The following is an 11,773-nucleotide window of genomic DNA, read 5'->3' on the forward strand; positions in this document are numbered from 1 at the left end:
ACAATTTAAAGAATAGAATTTTCAAGGATATTTAAGGATATTAATGCCAAGCTTTTACTTCAGATTTTGTTCAATAATGGTATGGCTGAAGTGCATAAAAATATGTTATGATAGCATTTGTTTCTAATGCAGGAAATTCAAAAGTCTATTGGCAGAAAACTCCAAATCTGGATAAATGAACCAAAAAGAAAATGTCCTAAAAATATCTGAAACAATGATCTTGATAGTAACATGATTCTGTAGTGGGACTTAGGGGTGGTTCAGAATCATGTGTACACAAAGCATTTGATTCTACCAGCTGCCTAAAAGAAAATGGAACAAATAAATAAAGGAAGTAGACTGGAGTGCATGTAGCTGTATCATGTTAAAGCATCCCACTAGTGATACTTATCTGCCCCTCTAAACTATGCATTTTCTATCTTGTCTTTTTCTTAAATATCCTCTTCCATCTCACAAAAGCTGTTGATATATATTTTTTATAGTTTGAGGGGATATATCTGCAGAGTTTGTCTACTCCTTTGTACAAAGGAAGTTTGACTTGCTGAGTAACAGGTAGACATAGAACAAGGATTTGCTTTGCTTAGATTTAGCTTGCTAGTATACTTAGACTTGTGGTTAATAAAAGCACATAATTTTCTGTCATAACTATTATCTTTAGTTTGTTTGATCTGTGTAGAAAAATAAAGTAATTCATACATCTTGTGATTGGTATACTATTTCAGTAATAGACAAAATACTTTGTTTTGTGAGAAATGCTTATATAGTAGTTCCAAATATTGAAAGTTATTCCTGAAAAAATTTGGGTAAGCCTCTTATTTACTTTCTCAGAAGCATGTAACTGTCAAAGTGATTTTCTGTTATGCTGAATGTTTCAAAAAACACAGAAACAATAACTAAATATTGCAAAACCTATTTCAGGGGTTCTAACACACTCATTTTTGCACTGTAAATCTCACTTGTTTTGTATTAGTACGTTTCGTTAGCTGAATGTTTGTATCAGAACCATTCAAACAAATCATGAAAACAGTCACTACCGGCAACAGAAAGGTTTTCTACTCATACTATAATCAGTATCCAATTCTCTTAAAGTACTGTCATAGAAGATGTACTTCATTGATTTTTCTTTTCTAGTTGCCTGATGATATTAATCTACTTACATTCAAACTTACAGCTATGCTTCACTGGGTAGATTCATCATAGAGGAATAAGTATGGGTATTGTAATGAGCGGAGTCAATTTCATATAATTCTATTCCTTAGTCTTTAGAACGACATGAAGCTTTCATACCAAAGTCAAAAGCAACAATTTTAAGACCAGTACTTGTTTTGGGGTCTATCTGGCAGATGCAGAGAAATAACGCATTTCTAAAAGGTGATGTTACACTTGAGGGTGATGTGAAGCTGTGATAAATTCAAGAAGTTACTGACAGAGCATCATAAATCTTTACACCACAGTTTATCTTGCGCTGTAGTTCTTAGGAAGCAGGAAGGGAAGCAGTCTGTCTATATCGAACCTGTTCCCCTTACACTTAATGAATGAAAAGGCTTGTCTGCATGTAGGACATTTCAAGTTAAAGCACCAGTATATGGACCTTTAGGGACTATTTAGGGACTCAGATGTTCTTGGCAATTATTCTATTTAATTTCAGCATCCGTGGACCATGAAATCATGTGAGCTGAAACGACTAAAACAAATGTAATGGCAGAATTTTTAAGAATGTGTGCAAATTAATTGCAAATAAATTTGCAAAATTTATTTCAGCTCAGTTTAGTTTAGTGTAATGGTAAACATTTTTCTAGATGCACCTTCCATAGTTTTGACAGCTTGCACTGGAGATTTAACTGTGTGTACTGTGTTGTTTTATTTTATTTTATTTTATTTTATTATTTTATTTTATTTTATTTTATTTTATTATTTTATTTATTTATTTTTGAAGGAATCTATTGATGAAAAAGAGAATATACACTCTCTTTATGGAATGTACAAATAGAATTATTGATATAGCAGTAGGTACAAATAATTTAGGTTTCAAAGAGTTATGTAGATTTTAGATGTATTAAAACTTAATGAAAGCTGCTTATGTGCAAAGATGTCTGGCAAAAATGCTTGAAGGACCTTTGTATGATGCAGGCCTTATGTATGATAAAGAATACAATGACTAACAAAGTAATTGCACATGTTTTCAGTTTTATGCTGCTGTATCTTTCTACTGCATTCTGTGGTAAAACAAGGTAAAACAGCAGTGAATTAAACCGATACTATCATTGAATGGAAAAATGTGAATTAAAAAAAGGAAGGTGATGTCCAAATAATTCTACTCTATTCAGTTAAATTGCTGTAAATTGAGAAGCTACTAGTGTAACCTCAGTCATGTTTTGCTGGCAACATCTGTTTTCTCAGGATATCCATTACTTCTTGACACTGTGGTATAATACTGACTTGCCCATTTTTTTTAAAGAGCAAGAAAACTGTAGATTCTTTTCTTTTCTTTTCTTTTCTTTTCTTTTCTTTTCTTTTCTTTTCTTTTCTTTTCTTTTCTTTTCTTTTCTTTTCTTTTCTTTTCTTTTCTTTTCTTTTCTTTTCTTTTCTTTTCTTTTCTTTTCTTTTCTTTTCTTTTCTTTTCTTTTCTTTTCTTTTCTTTTCTTTATCTTTCTTTTTTTTTTTTTTTTTTTTTTTTTTTTTTTTTTTTTTTGTCTTGGAAGATCTAGCAACACTGAAACTCAACTACTCTAATTATTTGTTTAAAGCTTTAATGGTACTGGAGGTCAGAATCTAAAGTTTCCCTGTGCTAATGAAGTCTGGTGGTCATAGTCTTGATTCTGTAAAGGCTTCTTTCTCTTTACAAAGGTGTAGATTGATCAGCCCCTCTGCATCCCAACATGTGCCAATGTGCTTTCTTCTGGACACAAAGGAAATAGCAGCCTACTTCATGTAAAATTAGACTAGTATGTGATAAAGAATTTCAGCTGCATAAATTGGATGTGTTAGGCTGTCATGATCACCTTATACTTTCTTTTAAGTAATTACTGGTATAATTTCCTTCCTTACTAAAGGAAACTGTCAATTGGCCCTCCTCAGTGCAGGAGTTTCTTCTGCTCTCTGTGATCCTGGCCCTTATCTTGTCAAGAGACTAATGCAAGTCTTCTTGAAGAAATGCTTGAGATGTTTAAATGTTATTGGTTTGGCCTGGATATTGATAGTCAAGTAGAAAGCAAGTTGTAGTAAACTTAGGAAAATCTTTCTAGTTGCTTTGGGTAATGGTATCACGTTAAGAGTTAGTAAACTCTGACTTGAAGCTGCAGCTTTTCTGCTGTGGTCGCTGAGAAGTTTGTCATGCCATAGGGCACGTCAATGGAGAAAAGACAGAACGTGCATTGGTGCTACAAAGTTGAACAAACCTGAGAATCCAGACCATCCTACTGTTATGTTGGCTTTTGGATTTCTTCCAGAGGAGAGTAGGGATCATTTGATTTACCTATTTGACTCCTAATCCAGAACAGCACTTATTTATGTTCCCTAAATTAGTAATAGGACTATTTCTATTCTTAAACAAGTGATTTAAAGTTAAGAGATTTTCCAAACTTTGGCTTGCATATGCCTCTTTCTGTAATATAATTCTTCTAAGGCCTGATTTATAGAGCAGAGTAACCAGGTTATGCGTGCTCTGTGGATTAGTAAAATCAATCTCAATGTGCACATATGTCTTAGTCCAGCTTCCTTTACATATTGTGGTATCAATGAGCTTGTCCAAAGTCATTTTTTTTTTTCTTTTAAATATGCAGTATTTCTATTGGCCATTGAATCCTTAATGATCAGTGCTAAAAGTTCCTGTATCATTCCTGATATCTCCTAGATATGAAATTTTGAGCACTTCACACACATTGCTGAATTCTATTTGTTTATCTAAAGGAATATTAGAAAAACAAGAAAATTTGAAAATTAACCCGTGCAGTTTTATGAGGACTTGTTGCTCTCCCCTTGTAAAATGTCACTGCTACTTCTGTGTTTTCAGGTTTGGTTCTGTCTTGGAGCTTATATTCTTTCCTAGGTGTTTACAGAGTTCCACCAGTTCCTGTTGGAGCTTTTTGTTTGGTTTTATTTATTTATTTAACTAGAATTAACATGTCTTACATTTTATTCTGTTATATTTCAGAGGGATTGCTAGCTTTCTATTTATGAATTGCCTTTGGACAGTTACCAGAGTCTCTTGTTCTAACAACCCTGTGTTTTATCCCATTTGTATCACAGAGAGACATGAACAGATTTTGCAACAAGTATTTTATTAATAGTGATTTGAATCTTCCGGGTAGATCTGGCAAACCAATTTCTTTTTTTTTTTTTCCTTTTTTTTTTTTTTTTTTTTCAACGAATGCAGCTTTTATTTTAGGTAATCAGAAACTTCAAGAAAGAAAGAGCTAATACTTATCCTGCACCTAAGAGTTAGGGTTACAGAAAATGTTTCTAGATCTTCTAGACTGTCTAGACTGTCAGAGGCAAAACTTCACACCTAAACATTTTCTTATTTGGGATTTGAATTTCCTTATTTCAGTTTAACTTCTTTCAATCTTGCCATAGACTCAAAACAGACAAAATATAACAAGAAATTATGATAATTTTAGCAATCAGAAGAAAATGGGATTATAGGCTTTGTTCTGTGATTTCAATTACACAGTAACACCTGCGTGTGGTAACTAGTAGGTAAGAACACTGTAATTTTTATGTAATTCTAGACTATGTGAATTTCACAGCAATTTAATGTCACATTAATGCTCACTGGCAGTTTTAGCCACCTGTTTTCTGAGCTACAACAGGTGTCAGATTTGAAGGAGTCATGGGCATGTAATAAATATATATATATATTAAAGCACAGAAATAATCGTAAAGGCTATACTTTCAGGTGGAGTGAATTAGTATGTCAAAGACTTGGAATAATGGAAAGGTTGACACAGCCAAATTGACAGGAAGTACATACGGCAGTCTGCACTACAGGAAAGGGAGAGCAGAAATAGGATGACAGTAAGTGACCACACATATGATAAAAGCAGAGAAATTAACAAAGAACAGAATTCCTAGTGGATTTGAGACTAAGTCAGATGAGAAATTAATTTTTTTTTTCCCTTTATATTTCTATCCCTTCCAAAAGCCAAAAAGAAAATCTAAAGAATTAATAAACAGGGTTAGGAAACATTGATTGTTTTTTAAGAAATCTTGAGCATTAACAGTTAAGATGAAAATTCAACGTAATTTTTTTTTTTTTAATCTTTCCATATGAGAATGTGACAGCAAAAAATCACAGTAAAAATTAGCTTTATATCTAGGATTGTTAGTTAAAGTAACCTATAGATAATGTTGTATAAATCTAACTTATGAAGACTTGCTTAAGCTTTGCTAACAAGCTGATTTTTGTTTGACTCCTGAGGGTTATGGTATATCATTTTCATTAAGATACATGAATTTTGTAGTTTCATCTTGCTGTTGGAAAAAAAATGCAAGTTACTTTGCAAATGAAATTGTGAAACTTCATTAAAAGATGTAAATTCCCTGTCACTTGGAAATAACCTTACATATCTTCTCAGAATACCCACATTTGAGGCTCATTTTTGGGGTCCAGGAAAATGCAACTTTGTCCCCAAAAGCTTCTCTGTTATTTAGAAACTATGTTGGATGAACTTCTAAACTAAGAAAGCTGTAACATTCACTTCTGTGGATACTAATTATAAATTATAACCAGTTTCCTTTTATTCTGAGTACAGGGCCAGAAATCCTGCAGTGAGGCTGGATCAAAAATAACTAGATCATTACCATGAAAAAGCTTCACTTTCCTTGCTGGTTTTGTGCCTGTGTTTGATTTCTCCTAATACATACTTCACACTTTTCTTTACAGAGTTTCTCCTTGTACATTCTGAATTCTCATTTTAATTTGTCAAGAACATTCTGCTCTCCACAGAGTCTGACATCTCTCCTGCACTGGGGTGATTTGCAAGCTTTTCACTACTGGATCTCTAAAGTTATTAATAAGCAAAACTTTGTCCAAGACCAAAAAGCCCAGGTCTGCTGCTTGAAATGTTCCTAGTATCTCACACTGAACTAACATCTGCTTGTGTATATTTTAGCAGTGTGATGCTGAGTTGCTGTGTTCCCTGAGGAGGTTTGTTAGGTTGTATTAGTACAGATTAAGATCTGTGCTATCCGCACTTTTCCCAGTACCAGTTCTTTGCTTGTAACTGTAAGGTCAATAAAATTCTGTTTTCTGTCAAATAACAACCTGTTTTCTTGTGAGAGTTATAGTGGTGTCCACTTCACCAGCCTGTCATGTGGATTCAGCTGCAGGGAACATTCGTGAAATGTACTGAAGGATGTAGGAGGATTTTATAGCCATGCTATTTTATTCCTACATCCTTTCCTTTCCTTTCCTTTCCTTTCCTTTCCTTTCCTTTCCTTTCCTTTCCTTTCCTTTCCTTTCCTTTCCTTTCCTTTCCTTTCCTTTCCTTTCCTTTCCTTTCCTTTCCTTTCCTTTCCTTTCCTTTCCTTTCCTTTCCTTTCCTTTCCTTTCCTTTCCTTTCCTTTCCTTTCCTTTCCTTTCCTTTCCTTTCCTTTCCTTTCCTTTCCTTTCCTTTCCTTTCCTTTCCTTTCCTTTCCTTTCCTTTCCTTTCCTTTCCTTTCCTTTCCTTTCCTTTCCTTTCCTTTCCTTTCCTTTCCTTTCCTTTCCTTTCCTTTCCTTCCCTTTCCCTTTCCCTTTCCCTTTCCCTTTCCCTTTCCCTTTCCCTTTCCCTTTCCCTTTCCCTTTCCCTTTCCCTTTCCCTTTCCCTTTCCCTTTCCCTTTCCCTTTCCCTTTCCCTTTCCCTTTCCCTTTCCCTTTCCCTTTCCCTTTCCCTTTCCCTTTCCCTTTCCCTTTCCCTTTCCCTTTCCTTTTCCCTTCCCCTTCCCCTTCCCCTTCCCCTTCCCCTTCCCCTTTTCCTTTCCTTCTCTTCCCTATAATGACCTTTTTTCCCCCAAGTAAAGTTACTCAAAAGCAAGAATCTAAATAGCCAAACTCTAAAAGAATACTTGTTGCATAGTTACACATGCTCATCTGAAAAAAAAAAGAGAATAAAAAAAAAAAAAAAAAGAATAAAGAAATGAGTGCTTCCAAATATATTTAAGACTTCTGAGGTAATATTTGAATGCTGTGAAAATCCAGTGAGCCTTTTGAACAATTGTTCACAGCTTTGACCACTTAAACACACCCAGCTCTTCTCTCTCTTTCTTTCCCTTTCTGCTTTCTCAATTCCGAATACCATCTTAACATTAATGCTTTTGAAACCAGAATGCAAAAAATAATGCCTGTTACCAGAATGTCAGGAGACACACCAGGTCCTAAATCCCAGAGAAATGGAGGAGAAAACTACCTTAGCTGGGCTTTGGATCTGTCCTTCTGGGACAGGAAATGTTCACGGACACAGACCAATGATAGTCTTTTCAGGGGATGTCAGGGAGTCAGAAATGAGATGATCTGTTAGCCCTGTCGGTCTTGTCCCCTAAACATTTTCAACCCAGCTGTTTTTTTTTTTTCCTTTCCTTTTTTCCCTTTGTTTTGCCTTTATTTTTAACGGTAATTTCACTTTCATTTTGTTAAAGTCAAGAACAGCTAGTATTCTGAGAAAGCTTGTTCTTCACTGAGTAGTTCCAACATTTGCTTCAGAACATTTGGATTGTACTGGTTTCCTAATTGTTCAATCAGCTTTAGAGGTTAGTTCTGATTTTTGTGCATCTGGCTGGGGGTAGGGTTTGACCTGGGTTCCTGAGATGAATTCCGTTATCAGTAACTTAAACCTATGACAATGAGTTCCTTTGTTCTGTTGGTCACATCTGTGCCTCCTTCAGTCAGTTTTTCAGCAAAACAGCAGTAAAGTAAATCTGACTCTTGAATATCACAATGTTTAGAGCAACTTTGCTGCTGCAGGTAGGAGGAGGTAGAAGGGGATTTTTAATTTTTTTTTCTTTTTTCATTTTATGTAATTTTCTCCTACACTGAGGAAGTGTTGGAGAGAATAAATGTTCCAAGGGGTCTCTTTTAGCTGTACTTACCTAAAATAAGGTGTTATTCATGCATTCAAGCTTAGAAAATGGTGTCCTCCTGTCATCAATAAATGGGCTCTTGAAAACTTCTCAAAGGCTCCTAGCAAGCAAAAGCACAACTAATATACCCATATGTAATAAGTAGGTCTTCAAGAAAGAGAATAAATCAAAGGCTGCACTTCAGAGAACTCTGCCATGCTTTGAAGAGGTTTATGGAAAATCTTGGCTGGACTCGACAAAAGAAATTACAAAAGGCGTCTTATTTGTCACATGATCATTTCTCACCAAAGCTTCCCTTATGATTTTAGTAACATAAAACAAATTGGTGTGATCACAGTAGTGGTTCTTCATAGTCCTTCAGTGCCACAAAGCAACATTTTTTGAGTTTCAGAAAACTCACTCCCTTTTTTTTTCACAGATGTGGAAGACCTACAAATCTAGCAGAGCAAGAATCAGCGAACCCCATTACATCCTTTCTAGTTGTCCATCTCTGCTGCCTTTGTTTGTCAATCTAAAGAAATCTGTAAATCATAATGGGTGTGGTCTGAAAAGCTTAGCTGGTGAAGTAAAGCAAAGAGCTGCTTTTAACAGAACAGCACAGCTTTAGTGCTTTTCAGCTGTCTGGGGTTTATTTCCAACAATTCGTTAATGTTCAGCTCTTGATTCAAATCTTAATGAGAAGTACAGAAAAGAAATGCTATCTTTATGTGACTGTGGCTCAGAAGGGAAACAAGGAGTTTGAACCATGGATTAAGTTAAAACTTGTTTCTACCCTAGTAGATTTCCTGGGGTTGCTCATCTAAGCTGAGGTGATACTGCATGATCTATCCCAGTGTCTTAACTTCTAAGAATTGTTATTTTATCTGCAAGACAAAGTAAGTTGAAATAGGAAAGTAAGGTTGAGTATTAAACTCCCTATCATAAGCTTAAAATATATCCATGCTTTTGGCACTGCTATATTATTAATATTCTTTCTTTTATTTTATTGTTGTTTCAGGTTAGGTTTCCCTATGATGATTGTGTCCTGTACCGTTGGGATGTGCTATCTTCTTGTTGCTCATGTTGTAGTAGGTTGGAATTCATAATAATTTATACTTTCGAGACTCATTTGGTTTGTATATCAGAACACTAAGAAGATACATAAAAGGAGAAAGGTGTGTGAAACTCCCACATATGGTATTAACCAAAATGATTGTAAGTGTCAGGTTTGATCATTCAAACCTGCTGTTCTGTGAAGAATTTGCAAAACAGGACATTCCAAATTAAAGAATCCATATGTATAATTATGTAAAAAATTATCATGCAGATGAAGAAGCACCAAAGTGAGGGAATATATTGTGCCTGAAAGTTTATATTGACACAATCTGAATGTAGTCACAGATGAAAAACTCATTCACAATGGGAGATGTTCATTAAATTCTTTTAGAGCTTCATTTATCTTTGTCAATGTATTTAGCTGTTTGTATTAAAGCAACTAATATTCAAGCTATAATAATAGACAGTTGAGCAGACAGTCTGTACACTATGGAAGATATATCATTACCTATGTTTAAAAATAAACTCAACTCCTGAAAATGTACTATGGAAGAAATTATTTTTTTTTTTATCTGGGATTGCATTCTTTGGAAAGTTTGTTCTTTACATTAAAACTCCTAATCAATGTTAAGCTGCTTTATTTTATTTTATTTTATTTTATTTTATTTTATTTTATTTTATTTTATTTTATTTTATTTTATTTTATTTTATTTTATTATTATTATTTTTTTATTATTTTATTTTTTTCCTTAAAATGATCAAATGCTCCTCTCCTTAGCAAAGTACAGACATAAAGGGTGATAAAGCACCGGACATCTTCCATTTAATTATTAAGTTGCTTCTGTGATAGAGTACTCTGTCTTTAGATAGGTTAATACACTATATGGAAGAATGAGATCATACTTGGCTTTGCTTTTCATCTCTCTGATGATAACTTATTAAACTATATATATTGTTTTGTATAATTGGATGCCAGAACAGGTCAAGCTTCTCATTATGAATATTAAGTCCTGTGAGGGATTCAAGGTTTCAGTCCAGCTTCCCATATCTTTGTGGGATTGGCCCTAGTTAGTGACAGTTGTGTTTTATCTTAAGTCAGAGAAATTGGCAACCGGATGAGTGCAAATCAGGTGAACAGGGCTGAATTAGAGGAAGTTAGTTGGAATGAGTAAACGTGGCTTTCATTTGTGTTTAGCCTTTGATAGAACTTGCTAAGTGAGAGAAAAGCTCTCTCTCCCACAGTGGATGTGAAGGTAATCATGCCATTTCACTCATACCCAGATTTTATACCTTACCTAGATAATTTTTGTAAAGCTGCAAGACAGTATTAAGACAGTCAGCAAAAGGAGCCATGTCACCATTCAAAGAAAGACTGACTTCCACACCTGTGTACTGAAAAACTGAAACAAATACAACCTCCCCCCCAGAAAAGACAACCAGTGAACCAACTAAAATAAACCTCAAACCAGAGCAAAAACAACCCTGAAAAACATCCAAATCAAAATGAAATGAAAACAAATAAAGACCCTAAATATCATTCCTTTAGACAATGTCTGAAACTGCATTTGTCCTGTTTGTATGTTATGGGTTTTCTTTTTTTTTTTTCTTTTTTCTTTTTTAATTATTATTATTATTTTTCTTGCAAGAGTGGTTTACTCTACAATAATTAGTGTTCTGCTGCAGTTAAAGAAACATTAATGCTAATCAGCTTAACACTGATTTCTGGTTAAAAATAATTATAAAAATTTTATGGCTCTCAACATCTTTTGCTTTGAAACAATCTTGGTGCAGGCACTTTTTGTGCATGAGCTGCTGTGTTAGGCCCTGAAGAATGTGAGATCAGGACTCTGCTGAAATACACTTGTTCTTATCTGCCTTTTTGATTTTGTTTTGCTATCTTTTCCCACTCACCAGATTTAAAGCTCTATTTCTTTTTCTATTCCAGCAAAACTCTGGAGGATGTAGGAGTATAAAAATGAGACTGTGGTTCCACAGCACAACTTACAAATTTATTTTATTGTTCTTTTTCAAGGATAAATAAGCCCACAAAGCAACCCCTTCCCAAACACTAATCCTTCTCCTAGAGCTTAGAAACCCTCTTGCCAACCTTAAGCCGGATCATGCTAATAAAGTGATCGCATTTGTCGACCTGAAAATGCACATCTGCATTTACATTTTGCTGCAAGGAGAAAGACAGAAGTGTAGCAATTCATTTCCACTCACTATTCTTAGCCAATGTTCTGAAACACTTCAGTGGAAGGGGTATCTTGCTGGCTTTAGAAATGATACATTAACAGGATTCAAATGAGATTTCCTTTCCGTTTTATTACTTGTCCTGTCAAGAGAAGGCAAGTAGTGCACAGGGAGTACAAAATCATATTGACCATGCTTTTAGTGAACTAAATGTATGGCTGAATTCATTCTGCTTCTAGGAATTTTCGATTATGGTATAATGTTTTCCTCTAGGATTTCCTTCAGATGAATTGGCTTTCCTTCCCTAAACACCCTTGTTGCTTTGTTTGCACAGTGAAGAGCTTGCAAAAAGCTCGTATGACAAAGGAAATGGTAATAAGAAGATAAAGTTGTTTGCACAAGGCTTTATGTGACTGCAATCTAATGTTCAATTACCAGAGAAATAACAGTGATAAACACGTTTTTGTGTCCTCTTGTTGTTTCTCAC

General features: G+C 34.6%; 1 protein-coding gene across 1 annotated transcript in view; it reads left to right on the plus strand.

The window, feature by feature from the left end:
• OCA2 (OCA2 melanosomal transmembrane protein) overlaps positions 1-9,724 on the plus strand; it is a 166,653-nt gene extending 156,929 nt beyond the window's left edge. The window contains exon 24 of the mRNA XM_015851083.3: positions 9,056-9,724. Coding sequence (XP_015706569.2) covers positions 9,056-9,143 — 88 coding nt within the window. The 3' untranslated portion in view covers positions 9,144-9,724. The remainder of the gene's footprint in view (positions 1-9,055) is intronic.
• The last annotated feature ends 2,049 nt before the right edge of the window (positions 9,725-11,773 follow it).

The sequence above is a fragment of the Coturnix japonica genome, chromosome 1, assembly GCF_054131305.1.
Source record: "Coturnix japonica strain WE chromosome 1, WE-NBRP24, whole genome shotgun sequence".
Lineage (NCBI taxonomy): Eukaryota > Metazoa > Chordata > Aves > Galliformes > Phasianidae > Coturnix > Coturnix japonica.